At 36.5% G+C, this 20,787-nt stretch overlaps 2 protein-coding genes and 1 long non-coding RNA gene across 3 annotated transcripts; 2 read left to right on the forward strand and 1 right to left on the reverse strand.

Moving 5' to 3' along the window:
* Positions 1–2,821: 2,821 nt before the first annotated feature.
* Positions 2,822–4,959, forward strand: LOC133714141 (serine/threonine-protein kinase RIPK). Its single transcript, XM_062140215.1, has 5 exons — positions 2,822–3,490; positions 3,587–3,722; positions 3,825–3,961; positions 4,052–4,175; positions 4,277–4,959. Exons 1-5 carry the CDS (start codon positions 3,104–3,106, stop codon positions 4,849–4,851), a joined length of 1,359 nt encoding a protein of 452 aa, XP_061996199.1. The 5' UTR covers positions 2,822–3,103; the 3' UTR covers positions 4,852–4,959.
* A 6,117-nt stretch (positions 4,960–11,076) lies between these two features.
* On the reverse strand, positions 11,077–13,125 carry LOC133727124 (trimethyltridecatetraene synthase-like). The gene is made up of 2 exons (XM_062154747.1): positions 12,180–13,125; positions 11,077–11,968 (listed from the first exon to the last, which is right to left on the reverse strand). Exons 1-2 carry the CDS (start codon positions 13,086–13,088, stop codon positions 11,339–11,341), a joined length of 1,539 nt encoding a protein of 512 aa, XP_062010731.1. The 5' UTR covers positions 13,089–13,125; the 3' UTR covers positions 11,077–11,338.
* Positions 13,126–17,916: 4,791 nt separating this feature from the next.
* Positions 17,917–19,345, forward strand: LOC133736092 (uncharacterized). Its single transcript, XR_009859409.1, has 3 exons — positions 17,917–17,994; positions 18,572–18,982; positions 19,064–19,345. It is a non-coding gene; the product is annotated as an uncharacterized LOC133736092 (long non-coding RNA).
* Positions 19,346–20,787: the final 1,442 nt, after the last annotated feature.

Raw genomic sequence — 20,787 nt, forward strand, 5'->3', positions numbered from 1 at the left:
TTCGAATTAAGTCAAGGTGGAGATTACATAACTGCATGCGAATTAGTTTCAAGAATTTTTGTTGCTGTGTTTGGTCGTTTGGTGAAATTCCATATAGAGAAGGTAGAGGGTGGTTGGAGATTGATTGAATGTTTTATCATTTTGAATTTTTAGTTCTTGACCTTAATTTGAAAGATTAACGATAAATAGTTTCCTCACGTGATCATTGCAAACAACAGGGTTTGGGTGGATAATTGGATATAGATGCATGAATGCGAATGAGAAGAAGTGAAGAACATTATTGGCACACATTATTCGTAATTTAAAATAAGGCTTAAACTAGGATTGCGAATATAATGATTTCGACGGCTAGGGTTGTGCATGCTGTGACCTCCGTGCCGGATTTGTTAGTTTGGCGGGTAGCATGATCGATGACCCTGAGTTCCTGACATGTCATCTTCGACTAGCTAGGGCGCTCAGTTTGGGGCACGAGTTTGAGATTTGAATTCGGCTTTCGGGTAAGTTTCGGAAATTAATTTGGGACTCAAGTCGAATTCAGGTGTACTCTAAATCTAAATAAGAATCCATATCCATACTGGATTGGACAACGGTCCCAGTTTTTGGTTATTGTTAGGCCATGAGCTTGTCACAAGTTTTGATAACTCTAGCGAGCTTTATTCAGCAAGTGAGTTTGAGATCGTTTTGTAAGATTAAATTTTGTTTCAGGATTATTTGGTCATCTCAAATGCAAGTATTACATATTTTTAGGTCTATCTATGCATCTAATTATCCTGTAATATTGATAATAACCAATAAAATACTGGTCATTTTCTCTAAAAATAGAAAAAATTTAAGAAGTTCAGAAAAATTTAACTTGTTGTAGGGCAGAGAGTCTCCAAGGATGATGGATACAATAGATTAAGCTTTTCTCAAATCCCTACTAATTCATCATGAGCTAACTTTATTAATTATTTCACTGGCTTTGGTTTTGGCTTTGTTAGGGCACATAAAAAAAGGGTTTCCTCATCATAATCGTGTTAATTAGTCTTCCCTAACTTCGATCAATCCACTAGCCACTGTGGATTCTAATTGTATTGGCTCCTAGTTGCTAAATCCAAACTGTACACCTATATCATTCAAGATTATATTGTACAAAGTAGGAAAAAACATCTTTTTCATTTTATTATATTTTCAGTTCAACACGTAATTTTTCATCTCACTTTATATTCTAAACTCACATATTTTGCTCGTGCTGGTTCATTTTCCACTTCTTACCAACGCCAAGTCAATAAAGATTTACTTTTTTACTAATTAAAACCACCTTTAAGTACCACGTCATATCGACTCATTTGAATATCGCAGGGTAGTTTGCTATTAGGCAATGAAACAGTCGTTGTTTATGATCAGAAATGACGATAATGCCCATTGACTTTCATGAAGTGACGAGTAAAACAATGTTCTATTCCCCACCAAGAACTGCCCCTGGGATTTTGTGACATCTTACATGGATGAATCAATAAAATATATCCTTTTACTTAATCCCCACATCTAGTTAAGCTGCCGAAGCTTCTTTCAGAGAGTCTGAGACATTGACTCTTCCTACTAGTTCAATTCGTCTGCAAGATTCCTATTAATCTCTTTGAAACACTTTTTTTTTTTTTTTATGACATCTCTTTGAAACACTTGTTAAAAACAAGATTAAACATTTCATTAGCATAATGCAACTAGTGACACCTTAACCGCCATACAAGGGGACCCACATTTTTCTAAATAAAAAAGAACTTATTTAAGAAAAAAAATTCAATTTAAAACAATCTATATGAGTAATATCGAAGTGATCTAAAAAGATAATCTAATAATTCGGTACTTAAAACTTTGACAATCACTTATGGAGAACGTTCGATTCTCCATACCCTCTTAAATAACAATTTACTCAGCCACATCGAATCTTTATGAATTTTGATTTTTGAGGTAGTGAGAGAAAGAAGCTAAAAACTTCATGTTTCTTCCTAGTTTTCTTATCCTAATATTAAAACAATTCATCGAACATCTTATCATAACATGTCTGTGTACTTCACTGATCACTTTTTCAGCTCCAATGCAATGATATCTTTGCCCCTCAAAGAGCATGGCAAAACATGCTTTAATAGATGTTGAGCGGACTCTATCAAACTTAAATCCGCAGGTGTGCACCCCAGAGAGAAAACTCTATTAAACATTTATCTCAACATTTAAACTAAAGGGTTATGATCTAAACATAGTGTGATGCTTAAGATGACGCATTGTATTTGAGGGTTGATGATTGCATTTTGGGGATAATGCATTATATTGATCAACCAATATTCTAGAACCTGAAGTTTATTGCAACTGGACCAACCCTTTTTTGCTAATTAACCACAAGTCTAAACTCTAAACTACTAGGAAACCTCCACCCATTTCATACCTCGGTGTGAAACAGCTGGTTTTCTCAAACACTCTTTGCAAACTTTTCAATATCATAGCTGGATTTCTTTGTTCTATTGGGAGCATTAAGTTCTTCTTCAGCCACTTTTGTCAATATCCCCTATAGGCTGCTAAGTACGTTCTAATGCTTTCCATGATCTAACCCAATGACGACAGAAAGCAAATCAGTGATTTAAAAACTATAATAACTTCTTGATTATTGCTGCTTAGTTATTAATTTTAATCACCCTTATGCTAATTAGAAGTCAAGGTCAAGGAGGGCAGCCATGTAATTTTAGGTTAAAACCAACTATGTGGACTAAGGACTCATTACCCCTTTTTATGATATGATATAGCCTGACATCTATATCTGAAATCTATAAATATATTAGAAGGTGATGCATAGAATGTTACAAAAACAAATCAAGAGGGGTTGATAGAAAGAAGTTGCAGACCTCTTTCTCTATTGTCTGGTTTGGAGGGCAGTTGGTGATTTTGAATATTAGGCCTTGTCTTCTCCTTTAAAAGTCTTCCCTACCATTGCTCATTTCCACCATCTCTCCCTTGTCATTTCCTAACCCAATTCTCCCTTCTTCAAACATTGTTGAACTTCTGGATAATCCATTCAATCTTAGAAAAACCAGCACAGACAGGTTTGAAGGCATTTTGATCATCAAGAACAATGACAGTCAAGAAAATCACATGTTGGTCTATAGTCCCAAGTTGCTACAAGTCTGAGTTCCAAGCTCCCAAGAACAAAGCAAAGGTGATAGCAAAGCAGACTTCATTCCAGAGGCTTTCGCTTTCGGATTTGAGCAATCCCAGCTCGACTACACTTTCAGAAGATCTCTCTATATCTCTTGCAGGCTCCAATCTTCATATTTTCACACTTGGGGAGCTGAAGGTGATCACACAGAGCTTCTCATCCAGCAACTTTCTTGGAGAGGGCGGGTTTGGGCCCGTCCACAAAGGGTTCATCGATGACAAGCTTAGACCTGGTTTGGCTGCTCAGCCTGTGGCTGTTAAGCTCTTGGACTTGGATGGAACACAGGGGCATAGAGAGTGGTTGGTGAGTTTTTTTTTTTAATTTGCACTACTGAGAAATAATTACTTGGGGTTTTCTTGAATCCTCTGTTTTAATCATATTCTTGATTCTGGTTTGCAGACTGAGGTTATCTTTCTTGGGCAATTGAGGCATGCACACCTTGTGAAGCTCATAGGGTATTGCTGTGAAGATGAACATAGGCTATTGGTGTATGAATATATGCCAAGAGGCAGCTTAGAGAATCAGCTATTCAGAAGTATGCTTTCTGAGTTTTTTTTTCCTCTACGTACAGATTTTCATTTTTAGAAGCTTTCAAAATCTCAATTACTAACTTTAATGTCTAAAATCTGGTCTACAGGGTATTCAGTATCACTGCCATGGTCAACCAGAATGAAGATTGCTCTTGGAGCTGCAAAGGGTCTTGCTTTCCTACATGAAGCAGAGAAACCAGTTATATACCGAGATTTCAAAGCTTCGAACATCTTGTTAGATTCTGTAAGTATTGCTCTGCTTAGCATCTATAACATGGTATTATTCCTTTTGTTAATTCTAAATGCTTAAGTATTTCTCATTTTTGATTTCCAGGACTATACTCCCAAGCTCTCAGATTTTGGTCTAGCAAAAGATGGTCCAGAAGGAGATGACACACATGTTTCGACAAGAGTCATGGGAACACAAGGCTATGCTGCTCCTGAATACATTATGACGGGTACTAATTCTCACACCATTCAGTTCAACCCTGTTCACATATTGGTAATTTAGGCTATAAGCTCTTAGACTAATTTGCTTGATGATTTCAATTGTTTTTAGGTCACTTGACGGCGATGAGTGATGTGTATAGCTTCGGAGTGGTACTTTTGGAGCTACTAACAGGAAGGAGATCGGTGGAGAAGAGCCGTCCTCATAGAGAGCAGAACTTAGTAGAATGGGCAAGGCCAATGCTGAATGAACCCCGAAAACTCAGCCGAATAATGGATCCGAGACTAGAAGGACAATACTCTGAAATGGGGGCCAGAAAGGCTGCTGCATTGGCTTACCAATGCCTGAGCCACCGGCCTAAACAAAGACCGAAAATGTGTGATGTGGTGAAGACATTAGAGCCCCTCAAGGATTTTGATGACATTCCCATTGGACCCTTTGTGTACACAGTTCCTACTGATAAATCCGATAATTCAATTAAGGATGTGAAGGAAGGCAATGCACAGAGGGAATCAAAGAAGAAGTGCGGCCACCATCACCAAAACCAGCAGCTCCACCATGGCCATAGGCATCATCAAAGGACTCCTCCAAAGTCTCCTAACTGTTACTCGGAAAATTTGGTGCGCCAACGTCACAGAAGTCTTGATTTGAACTCTCCTTTGCACCATGGAGTCAAGGAAGCGTAGAGTACTAGTACAACAATGTAAAGCAAGCCATTCACACTGTACATAGAAAATTTTCAAAGTTGCTTAGTGTAACAAATTCTTGTGAGAGGACATAAATGTTTTCTTTGATTCTTTTGGCCAACCATGTCCATTTTTTCTTCACTTAATTAATTCTTTTCTTAAATTGAGAAACCCTTTTGTTTTCTCATTCAAGTAGTATACGAAGGCTCAAAGTTTCATGTTTAGTTCTTGAAAAATGTTTTATTAACATCTATATGTATAATGGTTACAGACTTATCATTTTCAATATTCGTTGAAAACGAAACACTACTTTTCTGTATATGAACCAAAAAATCATTCCTTTCCAAGGATAAAAACCAGAATCACTAGCAAACACAACTTTGAACAAATCAAACACCTCAATTCAAAAAGTGGGAAATCACTTTCCTTAGGCTTGCTGAATCAAAGCATTGTTTTCAACACTGTCAAACACAGCTAAGCAGTGTTTGTATAACGCGGAGAGATACTTCCATTTCATGGTGACATGTATAAGGCTTTTGTCATTTTCTTAACAGAAATAGAGGAATCCACCGTCATCAAATCCACACTTTCTGAAAATAACAAACACAGGGTGACAGGGTGGCTTTCTGAATCAAGATTGGAGGCATGATCTGGTTTCATGTATCTATATCCAAAGACCAAATTAACCAAGTGGATGTATAAAACTTACTTAGTACAATCCCAATAGCTAGCCAAAGACGTTGACCCCATGCAATGTGTAGGTTTATTGAATTTTAATAATTAAGTTAATGTTTAATGTCATTCTCAAAAAAAAAAAAAAAAGTTAATGTTTAATGTGTTATTTTTCCAATATTTTTTTATTGTGAAATAAAAAACTTCAAATGAGAGAGGGTGGCATCTCCACAGAAGCTACACATGACATTTATATCCTGCATGGGTTTTAGTGCGTCTCACCATCAATATTCATGACGGTCGAACACAAGACATCTTTTACGCAAAACTCCTACATGCTCAATTAAAAAACCTGCTCGATGCCTTGTCATTCTGTCATTGTAACATGAATGATTTTCTCATTGTGAGAAAATAAAATAAAAGTGATAAAAATCTAATTGTAGGGCTAGTGAGAGCCTCTCAATAATTCAAGATTTCATTAGGTCTTTGGTATGCCTTGAATAATTTTATATGAATTTGGTCAAAGAGATACCTCAAACCAAACGTGCCTTATTCTCCTTCCATCCGGGCCTGCATGGCCTTAAATTGTGTGCTATAGCTTAAGCCTAAGCCAAACTCAATCTCAGATATTTAGGGGAATGAGGTTGGATTCCTATGCAATAATCCATTTGAGTATCTCAACGGTGGTGGTGTTATTCTTGTCATGGTTTGAAACCTAAAGGAGTTGACCCCTAAAAAGAGCAAGATGGGGTTGGTAAAGTCCTAGCTTGTGTGAGAGTATGTCATTAGCTAAATGACGGCACGTCGTTTTCCATTTCCATATATCATATGTGCCGGCCGGTGTATGCCGCTCTTCATTTCTTATTTTCTTTGCACTAATCACACTTCACATTCTTGTGTTTTCACATTAAACTAATCTTCATAATACCCAAATTAAATCTTCATACCCAATTGGAATGTGTTTTATATGTGTGGGTGTATGATCATATCGAATTTAATGACCTCCTCCACACACGAGATAAATAAGGCAAGACATATGAATGATGTTACTAATAATAAATTTGTATATACACTCAATAAATTACATTTATTATTTTATGGATGAAGTTGAGCATTTTCGGATATTGAGTTGCAATATGAAAATCATCCGCTATATAGTTAGTGCAAGCTGTATTATCTCTGAGAAGCAAAAATTTAACTTTGAAACTTTATCCAATGTTGTGGGAAAAAAAAAGTATTATACTATAAGCTCAGACTCTAAGAGCATTACTTTTGGAACATTTTTCAAATTACGGAACACTAAAACTTTTTTTTTTTTATCAAACATTGAAACCTCGAATAATTTATTTTTATGAATTTATTAACTTTTAAATTTGAAAAATTATAAAAATTATTTTCATCATGATTTTTGAGTTTTATCAGTTCAAGAAATATTTAAAAATAATTATTTGAGGGTAGAAAAAATTTGGGGAGAAAATAAGAATATGAGATTTTGGTCAAAAATCATGTATAGTCCACAGTTTTGAGTAGAAATGATGCTCTTAAAAAATTTTTTGTTTTTTTTTTTTTTGTTTTTTTTTGTGGAATGGATTGTAGTTAGTTTAGTTTTAAACTTCTTATTATTCTTATTCACATTAACAAATTTGTATTTAATATTATAAATTATTAATTATGGCCTAGGCAACATGTTAAAAATTAGCGTTTTAAGATGACATCAATGGTTAAGGTGATATTATGTAACATGAAATATCAATACATCAAGTGCAATGTAAAATTTTGAAGTAACACCTTTCAATATAGTAGTACACATTAGAATTGGTGCCACATTATCAATGATCAAAGTGTACAGTTTAAGTCCTTGATTCGATCCACACTGCAATCTTCAAAACTAAATTATCATGAGGACCAAGCTTTGCAATTAATCATTCGATTCTGCATCCGGATCGAGCTCTTTCTTTGATCACGGGTGGCTCTAGCGCTAGGTCTGAATCATAATTGACGAATGGGCCAAAGTGATGCATTATCGACATCAAGACCTAATTTGTACGCATGAAACACATGCATAAAAATAATTGAAGGAAACACTCACTGGTTGAATACAGTTTGCGACCAGACATACACTCTTTTTTTTACCTTTGCAGCCTTGTAGGGTTCTCTTTTTCGTTTAAACAGAGAGAACTTACATTTTCTGATCGATTTCGTTTAATTTTTACCTGTTAAGCTAGTTTAAGTTGGTTTTCTTCAGCCCTTATCAGAAGAAAAATTTAAAAACAGAAAGTTGACTAAAGGGGACCAAAGAGTTCATTAAAACCGATACTTGAAATAGGAAATCAAATAGTAAGCAAATTTGAATCGGGAACCAATAAGAATTGGAGTATTCATTAGACCGTTCCACAAAAGGAATTAGAGAGAAACGAAAGTACAAATTCCCTATGTAAATCCACCCTACAGTACCAACTTTTCCATCCCAAAATCAAAACCAATTCGCAGCGGCACCCGATCAAACTAACTTCCTTTGAATTCTCAGGACTAGCAGCCACAGATTACCACAACAAGTCCTTCATTCAACATGAGCAGGGACGTAGCCACTCAAAGGGCTACTTGGGCTGTAGCCCAAGGGAGAATTTGGCCCAAAATGTGTCAAGTATGGGTATAGCCAAAAAAAAAAAAAAATACTAATGCTTCGAAGAGTTGTAGATTGCTGCGTCAGTCCGTCCCGACTCTCAATTCTCAAACACCAAACCCGTCTCCCCGTTCAGAGCTTCAGATCGGTTCCGCCTTCCACTCTTCCAGACTTCCAGCTTCCAGGCTCCAGCCACCGAGCCACGGAGCCACCTCCAATCGCTGCGAGTCACAGAGCCACCTCCAATCGCTGCGAGCCACGGAGCCGGGAGCCACCTCCAATCTCAGAGTTTCAGGCCACCGAGCCACCTCCCCTTTCAGAGTTTCAATCCGCCTGAGCAGTTGAGCTCTTGAAGGCTTCAAATCTTCAATCCCTGATGCTCAGATTCTCAGGTAAACATCGTATACCCAAAACCAAGCTGATGATGTTTGAATCGTGAATTCGTGATGTATGGTGTTTAGGGTGAGTTGATAATTGGGAATGGGTAATGGGTTGATGTTGAATTGTTGATAATTGGGAATGGGTTGAATAGGTTGATGAGATTCATTGATATTATACAGGTTTGGCTATAGAGACATCAAAAAAAAAAAATTTGGGCTTCGCCCAAAAAATTTAGCCTAACCTATTTTCGAATCCTGGCTACGTCCCTGAACATGAGCATGATGAGAGCCAGCCGTTCTGCTTCCCGCCCTTCAAGCTGCGCGGGGAGAATGGTTTCTTGGCCGGTCTTCAAGTTTCAAGAGGAAACCCGGATAAAAAGTCACTCACCCAAGAAAAAAAGTTGATCCTATCGCTGCTATCATCCGCGAGATTGACGAGGTCGGCACTGACAAGCTTTATGGAATGCTCGAGGGTAAAAACGTACCCAGGTCCATAAAGCGCCGTTTCATTGGACCTGAAGTGAACAAAAGACTACTTAAGGCTGGTGCTACTTTTGCTACCACTGGTGCGCGTGTTGTACGGGCATACGAAGATCCATCTGAACCCGCAAAAGCTTCTCCTTCCTTATTAGACGAGTTGTATGTCAAAAGAGGACCAAAGCGAGAGAAGGCACTAGCCACCGCAGTCACTAATACAATAAAAAATATTTAGAAAAGGCGGATTGTTGTTACTCGATCTTCTTTACAGATGCCTAGCTACATGGTGTGAAGAAGGGTTCTGCCACAGAGATGCAATGCATTGAAAGTCATCGGCTTGCTCTCAATTGTCGTTGATTGTCAGGATAAGATGTCCGAAGTTTACGGAGAAGAATTTCCACCAAATATTCTCTATGAGGAATTATTTTGTGGTTCTGGAGTATCACGTGACACTACCATGTGGTGATCCCAACCAATAATATCACTCGAATGTGGTGGGAACCATGCAGGGGTGAAAAAAGAAAAGAAAAATTAATTTAAGAGACCAATCAGAAATCACTACGAATCCCCACTCCGGACCACCACGTGTACTATGGTCCAAGACCATGTAATAATTTCTCGTTGTCTGAATAAGGCTGGGCTACACACAAGAAAGATGTTGGATTGTTTGGCTATTGGTACTTTCACGATCTGGTGCAATTACGCAGAGGAGACACAAGCTGCCATGGTTATTTGTGACTTTAGAATTCCAAAATCTGAATCAGGCTATGATGATGTCGTGAACGGAAAAAAGCATTAGGCATAGGATTTAGTTGCTGCATTATATTCTTGGTCGTTTCTTCTTATGAGAATGGAAGGATGGAGAGTGAACCAAATTACTGGAAAGTAGGAAATATCCTACTTCATGGACTTGTTAGAGCAGCATGTGATAAACTAGTTCACAGGGCCGCGAATGCAGCATTGGCATTGATCTTCGAGACAGGAAGCCTCGACAAGTTTTGGAATAAAGTACATGATTCAACCTCTACATATTCACAATTTCAAAACACACTCAGGGCGATGATTTTAAAGAAACTGAAGGTGAAGGGGTTAACATAGAACTAGATGTGAGATCCTTCAAGACTCTTCGTTGCCCTAAAGAATCCTCAACTGTTTGTGAAAACTGAAAAAGAACTGGTATTATCCTCATGGTATCGACTGATTCAGCTCGATTTTTTTAAAAGTTCTCTAGGTGATCAATTCGAAAACTACATGGCTAAGGAATGGAAACTCCAAAATATCTTTGAGTCCAATCCTCATACAAACAACGGTGGGGGTAAAGAGTTATATGAACCTGCCTCTGAAAAAATCATGGTCCGTTTGTTCATGCCTGAAGGAAGCTATCCGTACATGACGACAGCGGAAGAAAGAAAGAAAGAGAAAGTTCGAACAACTTTTGTTAAAGCATCTGCACTGGGGACCTATTTTTGGGTCCAAAATCCAATTTGGGTCTAAAAGTAGTGGATTTGTGTTGCAGTAGGTCGGAAAGAATTGGATCTGTTTCTCCTACAGACTCAAATTTTGGATCAGATTTGGTCCAAGGAAAGACTCAAATCCATTTGGACTCCAAACTTGTGGGACCCACTCACCCACCACAATGCCAACAAAATCCCACTTTATTTAAGTTATTTCTTCCTTTCAAAAAAAAAAAAAAAGTTATTTCTTTTCTGAGGCTTTTGACGTGGGAACCACCATCAGACCACTATTCTTGGCAAGTCCAACGGCTGTTGTCAAAGGAGTTGAAGAGCTTGATTAATCGACATTGGAAGCCTTAATTCAAGGCTAAGTTCTTAATAAGCTTCTTTGATAGGTTTCATTACCTTTAATTTGTTTCTTTACTTGTTGACAATTTGACATAACGACATTGATCTTTCTCTTAAATTTTGCTTAATTTGTTAACTTTTATACTGTTAGAATCGGAGCCTAAAATAAGAAAAGTAATTTTGGATAGAGAGATGTATGCTCTATGCATAATATGAGAGATTGGGATATTGGGCTAAGGCATGTATTGAGCTTCTAGAGAGAGATATGGAGGAGACTTTTAAAATAAGATCTTACTAATTTATATTACACAACTTTGATAATTTTTCTCTTTGAGAGTAACATAGCCTTAATATAGGTGGACTCTAGACAACACCACAAATATGGCAATTACTATGGACATAAACACTATGACTATTCAAATTCAGTAACTCTAGTAATCATTATAATGGTCATGACAATTATTCATTTGCTCCAATCATAAAATTTTCACAAGAACATCTTCATCACATTCACATAAACATAGAAGTAATTACTAATAAAGATGGATAGGGAGCCTAGGCACCACAACTGCAACAAGTGGGACCTTCCGAGGTGTAGACAGCCCAGAAACTTCCTCCATGCTTAAATCTTCTAGCTTCATATTGTCAGGTAATTTCCAGTTGAACCCATGCAACATGTTAGCCAAGCTACACCGAATCATTTTGAGTCCTAGGCCATAACCAGGGCACATCCTCCTTCCTGAACCAAATGGAAGCAGCTCAAAACTTTGTCCCTTCACATCAATCCCCTTATTTCCCAATAAAAACCTGTCTGGATTAAACTCCTCTGGTGCTTCCCATAATAAAGGGTCTCTCCCTATGCTCCATGTATTTACGAACACTCTAGTCCCTTTACGAATATGGTAACCTTCCACGTTGCAATCTTCAAGGGCTAGATGTGGTGCAAGCATTGAAACAACAGGGTGCTTCCTCATTGTCTCTTTCATGATTGCATCTATGTAGGGGAGGTGTTCCAAGTCTTTTTCTTCCACCCATCTCCCTCTCCCAATTACTCTGTCAAGCTCTTCGGTTGCCTTTCTAATGAGGTGTGGTTGTTTTATGAGTTCAGACATTGCCCACTCCAAATTCGTTGCAGATGTATCCGTTCCTCCGGCTACTAAATCCTGTTTTTTCGATTAACAAAATCAACTATTTAATGTGCTGTATATAGGATGCATCTTTTACCACAAGAATCATAGATGAAAACAAGTAATTCAAAAAAAAATCAAGTATATATAAATGTATTATATGATGTACGTGCTTCTGCTAAAAGTCTACCTCCATACTGTAGGGCACACGCACACATAAACACAGATATATACACATGTAAGGTACCTGGGTGAATCCCTTGACACCATCTAGTGTGAGCTTAACTTCAAGATCCGGATTATCAACCAGCTTCAACAATAAGTCCACCATGTCCTTCGGCACAAAATCCTCCACTCCTCCCATCTTTGCCTTGTGTTCATCCAGAATATAATCATGAAACCTGTCCAGTTTTTTCTTCAAGTCCTTCATTTGCTTCTCGTACCTCTGCAAGTCCAAAAACTTCAGCCAGGGTATCCAGTCCCCTATATTCAAAACCCCACTCAGCGACACCAACTCGTCTAACATGTCCTGAAACCCTTTGAGTGTCACAACCGAGGTCTGAATATCAGTTTGGCTGAAGTACTCCTTTCCCAACACAATCCTACTCACCGTGCTCAGCGTTAGGCGCGAGATATGCTCTTTAAGCATAACCGGCTTCCCTGACAAGGCACAGAGGCGCGAGAGGAAAGCACGAATCTCCTCAACTCGAATGTACTCGAAAGACTCTAGTCTTTTCGAGCTGAAGAGCTCAGTGATGAAAATCTTGCGGCCTTGGCGCCAATAGTCACCGTAAGGCGCCCAAGTGACATCAAGGTAGTTGTAAGTGAGGTACTTGCCAGCTGCAGTTTGGGGTCTGGAAGCAAAGACATGATCATGTGTTTTCAGAAATTGCTTTGCCATTTCTGCAGAGGAAGCAATGACAACTGGCCGGGATCCGAACTTGAGCTGCATTATTGGTCCATAAATTTGGGATAGTTTGTGAAGGCTTTGGTGAGGGATTGGACCTATGAGATTTAGGTTGCCGATAATAGGCCATGGTTTAGGACCCGGTGGAGATTTCAGTTTTCGGCTTTGGGGAAAGAAAAGTTTAGAGAGAAGGGCTAAAGTTGCTAGACAGACTAAGGTTAGAACAGGCCAAGTGAAAACCAGCTCCATTTTAGTAATGTGGAATGTAGATGGTGAGGCGACTTGAAGTTTTTGAAGGTATATTTATAGCTCAATATGTGGGCCTGCTGCTACTACGTAACGTAGGATTACTTAGTTTAGCATAATTAATTTATGATGATACATGTTTTACATTAGAACGACTTTATAGTACTACTACTTGCTAGTACCATATGTTGAGAATATTGAACATTTCTTATAGCTAATGGAAAACTGTAAATATACTCTCAAATATTGTATGGCATGCATCTTATAGCTAATGGAAAACTGTAAATATATACTTCAAAAAATTGTATGGCAATTTTATGATATCTTATACAGATTTCAAGTCTTAAGTAATCTATTCTCACTCTTCTAGTTCTTCATTTGTTTATTGACCCATGCAATCATCGATCATTGATTATAATTTGTAACCCTCTAAAAGTCTTGCACGTGTGATAATGTGATATATTTCAATATTGTATATAAATTATACACCAGGGTCAGGGTGAGTGAAGTGACCTCCATTTGTTGTTTTTATGCACATGGTACTCGTGAAAATTATTTTATCGATTACGTAAAAATGTAAAAGTGTAAAAAACTGGGTCTACCTAGCTTGGATAGGGTTTATTGATGCTCTGCATGCCAGAGAGGGACTCATACCCTACCTTTTTTTTTTGGAGAAGAGACTCATACCCTACCTAGCTACAATAAAAGAAATAACGAATTTGACGGAAACTTCATCTTATCCTGTCCTACTGTCGGCGTGTTTTGAGGCTTTATGGCTTGCCGGCCCATATCATAATTATACTACTATTATCATAGTTAGTTAAAACGCGTAAAAAATTTCAGTATGTGTATAATTAAAAAAATATTTGATACGGCGTATTGAAATTGTAGACTAGGTTTTTTTCACGTATTATTGGGTTTGATTTTTTTAAACACGTTTTATACGAGTATATGTTTTATACGGAGTAAAAATACTTGAAAGTTAAAAAAAAATTAAAGCAATAGTTAGTTAATACGCGTATAATTAAAATAAAATTCAATATGGCGTAGTGTAATTCAAGTGCCTAATTACATTATACTTGGGTGCCATATCATTTTCTTCATGTTTCTTCATGTTTTGTCACATTTCGGAAATGATATAAAGTAAAAGTAAGAGTTGAGAGTATATTATTAGTTATTTTCTTACAAAACTAGTGTTTTATATATCCATATTTTTGAACTCCTTTTTTTATTACTTGCCGTATTATACACGTATAATTCAAACTTAAAAATTTGCCTTATCGCCTTTTTTTGACCGAATATTTAACCGTATCATTAGATAAGGTAAACTGTATTATACACGTACATTTATTTGCCGAATTATACGCGTTCCGTTTTTTACTAACTATAATAGTCTATTATAAATGGAAGCCAAATTTTAGTGTCAAAGGTTTGACCAAATTTTAGATTGTCATATATGCCCTTTAAATAAAATAAATTTATTTTATATAAAAATCATCCAAAATGTTATTATAGTAAAATACTAAAATCAAATAAAAAAAATTTCTCATACATCAACTATTTTACCACTTTAAGGACTCATGTTACTACTTTGAAGACTAATGTTACTATTTTGAGGACTCATTTTACCACTTTAAGATAATTGTATGTATGTCATATGTTAATACATTGTAGAATTTCCCTTAGAAAAGAAAAGAAAAGAAAGTGGGTCAAAAACACAATTTCAATTTACTCAATGATTGTGACTTATATGTTGTTTTATACATTTCTAGTGGGCAGTAAAGGCGCACAAATCATATAGCCAAAATGATATTGACGAGGTGTGCATTGAAGTGGCTGATTATATACAGAGTTTGGTGTAAGACTTTTGGCTTCCATGATTTTGAGTAAGGCTAGTTTTTGCTTGAAGCAAAGTTTGGTGTAGAACGTACTTTTGTAGTTGGTTGCTAATATGTTTCTAGGCTAGCCTTTGTAGGTTTTGGGTTTTATTTTGTGAATTATGTTGAATCATGAATTTGGAAAGAAAATTAATGGAAAGCCCCAATTTTTGGGTGATGAGAAATGTATTTCTTTTTCCAGCAGCTAGATGATTATTTGCACATCATTCTTATATATATGAACTGATGTATATAAATGGGAAACAAAACACTAATGTCAAAGAAAACGATGTCAATTCAGATATTCCAAATCAGTACCTAAAACTGGACTGATGTCTCATGATTATGAACATATCGAAATGTCACTCAAAAATCGATGTACATAAAACCAATGCACATCGATATCTAAACACCAAACCGTTATCTACTGTCAACGTACAAATCAGCTGTTATAAAGTAAACTGATTTACCATGAAATACAGGACATCGGTTTTGAAAAATAGAAATGATGTCTACAAAACTACTAGACATCGTTTCAACTAACAAAAAGCGATGTTCCTAGTAACATAAAGCATCATTCTTAATAGATTAACTGATGTTGCCTAAAGGCACATACATCGTTCAAATAGTATCCTGCAAACAGTGGGCAGTAAAGGCTAATTCAAATAGTATCCTGCAAACAGTCATATTTATGGGCCTCAACAAGGCTAATTGAATTTAAATTTCTGCAAGAAAACAAAATTGGAGCATATGTGAGGAACACGTACCTGGGATTGAGAATTTATATGAAGTTTTGATCACTGATTCAATCCGAAAGCAAAATAGAAGATGCAAAAGCTCCTTGATTAACAATTCAACAAGCTGTAGAGAAATATAGGCGGAATTCTCTTGTTGAAGGTTTAATCGAGCAACTCTAGCATCTGGAGAAATACCCAGATTTGGGGCTAACCGTTGAAGAAGCAACAGTGTGTTTGTGCTTCTATTTTCTATTTATATGCAAGCTTTCGGGCTGTAGGAATGGGCTGGGTTCATGTATTGGCCCTGGATCAAAATAATCTAAATTCTCTCCCCCTTTGGTGTTTGGTTTTAAAACAAAGCGCTTTTTTTTTTTGAGAAAAATTCCTTAGGCTCCGATTTTGTAAAATTCTGTGTCAAATAAGTTTTGCAAAAGTTGATTCTTACTTGAGCACAAAGGCTCTGATACCAAATATAAGTCTCAAACTGAATGTATGCATATGTATGATCATTGTGCTCAATATAAGAATACATAAATTTACTTGGAGTTGCAGCCATTGTTGAAGAATACAAGTTGAACTTGAGAGCTGATGCACTTGGTTGGTTCTCCTCTGAGCTATCCTTTAGTGAGAGTCTCCAATGGGCAGAGGTGATGAATTCTCAGTTGATGGTTATTGCTGATAGCTAGAGCAGGGACCAAGTAGTCCTATATATAGGCTTTGGTTTAGGCTCCTTCCCATAAAGGTTTTCCTAAATCTATTAGCAATAGGACATTATTCCTGATTCATGTACAGATTCTTTATTGAACCTAATGTATTGAGGAATGGCCAATCATGTAAGTTTCTCTCAATAAGCTAGGAATCCTAATTGAAAGATCACTGTCAAGTCCAATTGCTTATTCTGCACTAAGAGCAACAAGTTGTTGTGACTTCAGCTGACATTGACAGGTCCACTGAATCTTACAGAAGATACACAGAAGAAGATGCTAAAGTTATTGTTGTGCAAATTTTAAGTGTTATTGCCTATTATCATCTTCAAGGTGTTGTGCATTGTGATCTAAAGCCAGAGGTCCAACTACATTCAGAGTTTCTACTTTCCACTACTTTCTTGTATTTGGATGGAATTGTATTGAAAGTCCCCTCCACATGTAGTTTGTTTTACATCTTCAGTTCTCGTCCGAACCTATTACCAATAACTCTTTTCATATGACTGCTTGGCAGAATTTTCTTTTTGCCACAAGAGAAGAGGATGCTTCAGTGAGGGTTATTGATTTTGGTCTCTCCGATTTTATAAGGCCTGGTAATGCTTTCGCATACTATTTTTCTTGGCTTCAAGAATGTGTTACTGCACTTTGATTCATGCCTTGGACTTCTTTTGTAATAGGCTAATAGCTTCTTGCTTATATTAGTTGTGGTTGTAGTGTTTTTTTTTCCCCTCTGAAGGTAATTCCATTCATGACCCCTCTTTTGGATCCAATTGGTATTGTCTTGCATTAAAGTTTTGATTTTTGGATTTTGATCCGGTTCAGATCGTGTGATTTTGTGGTTTTATTGTGATCTTATTGGATGGTAGATTTGTATTATTATGATGCTTCTGTACTTTTTTTTTGGAGTTGTGGACTTTATCCTTTGAAACATACAAAGTCTTGGGTTCATTGTCTTCTTCAGCATGAATTAGGAACTCATGAATTCTCTGCATAATACATTGCTGAGATGTAGGTCTTCTCTGTTTGCTTTGACTATGTAGGGTACTCACTATGATTCCTCTGTTGCAATTGTTTTGCTTCTCAGGGAGAACATTCCTGCAGTGTTACATGGGCTCTAAGTTCTTTTAATTTACCATATGAGTTCATGATTTGATTGATCGATTTCAATATTTATGTTTTCCATTGAGAAACCTCTACTGCCTAAGAAGATTGGAAACTGTAAACCTGCATAAGTCTTCCTGTAGGAAATAGTAGAAATGAAAATGACCAGCAGAAAAACGTAAAAAAGAGAGAGAAAGAAATAAATAAATTGCAAGGAAATCTTCCAATATGTATTGAAAATCATAGTACGTTGTTTTGAGTATGAATACAAACAAGGGAGACATGAGCATTTGAGGATCACATGGTTCTGTCTTCATATCGGGAAAAAAAATGGCATTAGTTAAGTCTTCCACTTAAGAAATGGGGACCAGCTAGCTTGTTATGTCTAGTATGTCTTGTCAATTACATAGCAATGATATTTGTAGACCTGATAATCCTTCTTTTCCTCATCAGGATATACGTTTTTCTGTGGATTGTCAAAATGTAAAAGGTGAATACTACATGAGACAGTTTCCTTGTTTATTTTTGTCTCTCAGTTAGTTTTCAAATATCAACAGTTTTGTACAATGATCTCATAGTTATTGTAGCTAATATAACAGAAGTAATATATGACAAGTTTTATCTTTATAGTATATATCTTCGTAGAAAAACATTGTGATGTTTATATGAAGTGCCGACCTAAATTACTAGTTTGAGATGCTCGAACTACTAGCATTATGACTGTTTTTAGAACATATGAGTTGAAATGGACATGAATTTGCCAGGGATCTTGATGACCAAAGACACAAACGTGAATTAGGTAAAGTAAATAACTAAATATAACTGTGTGGGGAATTGCATAGTAAGAACATAAGATAACACTTAAAGAGGAATTAAAATATGATATTTATTACCATATTTTTTGGAGAGCCAACAATGAATTTTACATGGGATTAAAAACGCTCAAGTAAGACAAAATTTAACCCTTATTCTAAACTGGAGTCATGGTGTTGGGGTGAATGTGGTTCATGATATTGTCATTTCATTCTCTGCTTCATAAACTTCGTATCTTTCTGCCCATCTTACAGACAACTCCAGAATTCCAGAAGCTTTCCCTCAGCAGAAGATGATGTCTATTCCATTGATGACCAACACCTGATTTCACCTGAAGTGTAGTTGACTATTCCATTGAAGTAAGGAATGTTGATTGGACTTTGGGTTTGGTATAAACACAAGGCTGAGAAAGAAAAAAGAACAAAGAAAACAATTAATCACAAGGTCGTAAGAACTTACATCCTTCTTTGTTTGCAGTGTGTTAAAATTACTTATGTATTGATTGTTCATCTTATATTTTGTTCTCTTTTACACTTGGCACATGATTTTGACAAAATACTTTATATTTCCAGAAAATATGAGGAGATCTGTGCACCCCTGGTTGAAGAATTTTGTTACATTGCTTATAGGGTCCCTTATTGATAACACATGTTTTAAGGAAAGAGGTAAGACTTTATCATACTTTGAGTGAACTGTGGGATTTTACTCAATGATTGTGACTTATATGTTGTTTTATACATTTCTAGTGGGCAGTAAAGGCGCGCAAATCATATAGCCAAAATGATATTGACGAGGTGTGCATTGAAGTGGCTGATTATATACAGAGTTTGGTGTAAGACTTTTGGCTTCCATGATTTTGAGTAAGGCTAGTTTTTGCTTGAAGCAAAGTTTGGTGTAGAACGTACTTTTGTAGTTGGTTGCTAATATGTTTCTAGGCTAGCCTTTGTAGGTTTTGGGTTTTATTTTGTGAATTATGTTGAATCATGAATTTGGAAAGAAAATTAATGGAAAGCCCCAATTTTTGGGTGATGAGAAATGTATTTCTTTTTCCAGCAGCTAGATGATTATTTGCACATCATTCTTATATATATGAACTGATGTATATAAATGGGAAACAAAACACTAATGTCAAAGAAAACGATGTCAATTCAGATATTCCAAATCAGTACCTAAAACTGGACTGATGTCTCATGATTATGAACATATCGAAATGTCACTCAAAAATCGATGTACATAAAACCAATGCACATCGATATCTAAACACCAAACCGTTATCTACTGTCAACGTACAAATCAGCTGTTATAAAGTAAACTGATTTACCATGAAATACAGGACATCGGTTTTGAAAAATAGAAATGATGTCTACAAAACTACTAGACATCGTTTCAACTAACAAAAAGCGATGTTCCTAGTAACATAAAGCATCATTCTTAATAGATTAACTGATGTTGCCTAAAGGCACATACATCGTTCAAATAGTATCCTGCAAACAGTGGGCAGTAAAGGCTAATTCAAATAGTATCCTGCAAACAGTCATATTTATGGGCCTCAACAAGGCTAATTGAATTTAAATTTCTGCAAGAAAACAAAATTGGAGCATATGTGAGGAACACGTACCTGGGATTGAGAATTTATATGAAGTTTTGATCACTGATTCAATCCGAAAGCAAAATAGAAGATGCAAAAGCTCCTTGATTAACAATTCAACAAGCTGTAGAGAAATATAGGCGGAATTCTCTTGTTGAAGGTTTAATCGAGCAACTCTAGCATCTGGAGAAATACCCAGATTTGGGGCTAACCGTTGAAGAAGCAACAGTGTGTTTGTGCTTCTATTTTCTATTTATATGCAAGCTTTCGGGCTGTAGGAATGGGCTGGGTTCATGTATTGGCCCTGGATCAAAATAATCTAAATTCTCTCCCCCTTTGGTGTTTGGTTTTAAAACAAAGCGCTTTTTTTTTTTGAGAAAAATTCCTTAGGCTCCGATTTTGTAAAATTCTGTGTCAAATAAGTTTTGCAAAAGTTGATTCTTACTTGAGCACAAAGGCTCTGATACCAAATATAAGTCTCAAACTGAATGTATGCATATGTATGATCATTGTGCTCAATATAAGAATACATAAATTTACTTGGAGTTGCAGCCATTGTTGAAGAATACAAGTTGAACTTGAGAGCTGATGCACTTGGTTGGTTCTCCTCTGAGCTATCCTTTAGTGAGAGTCTCCAATGGGCAGAGGTGATGAATTCTCAGTTGATGGTTATTGCTGATAGCTAGAGCAGGGACCAAGTAGTCCTATATATAGGCTTTGGTTTAGGCTCCTTCCCATAAAGGTTTTCCTAAATCTATTAGCAATAGGACATTATTCCTGATTCATGTACAGATTCTTTATTGAACCTAATGTATTGAGGAATGGCCAATCATGTAAGTTTCTCTCAATAAGCTAGGAATCCTAATTGAAAGATCACTGTCA

The sequence above is a fragment of the Rosa rugosa genome, chromosome 1, assembly GCF_958449725.1.
Source record: "Rosa rugosa chromosome 1, drRosRugo1.1, whole genome shotgun sequence".
Taxonomy (NCBI): domain Eukaryota; kingdom Viridiplantae; phylum Streptophyta; class Magnoliopsida; order Rosales; family Rosaceae; genus Rosa; species Rosa rugosa.

Coding starts and splice junctions, on each gene's coding strand:
- LOC133714141 (XM_062140215.1), top strand. CDS start 3,104: ATGACAGTCAAGAAAATCACATGTTGGTCTATAGTCCCAAGTTGCTAC. Junction 3,491..3,586: donor AGGGGCATAGAGAGTGGTTG/GTGAGTTTTTTT, acceptor TCTGGTTTGCAG/ACTGAGGTTATCTTTCTTGG. Junction 3,962..4,051: donor CGAACATCTTGTTAGATTCT/GTAAGTATTGCT, acceptor TTTGATTTCCAG/GACTATACTCCCAAGCTCTC.
- LOC133727124 (XM_062154747.1), bottom strand. CDS start 13,088: ATGGAGCTGGTTTTCACTTGGCCTGTTCTAACCTTAGTCTGTCTAGCA. Junction 11,969..12,179: donor GTGTCAAGGGATTCACCCAG/GTACCTTACATG, acceptor TCGAAAAAACAG/GATTTAGTAGCCGGAGGAAC.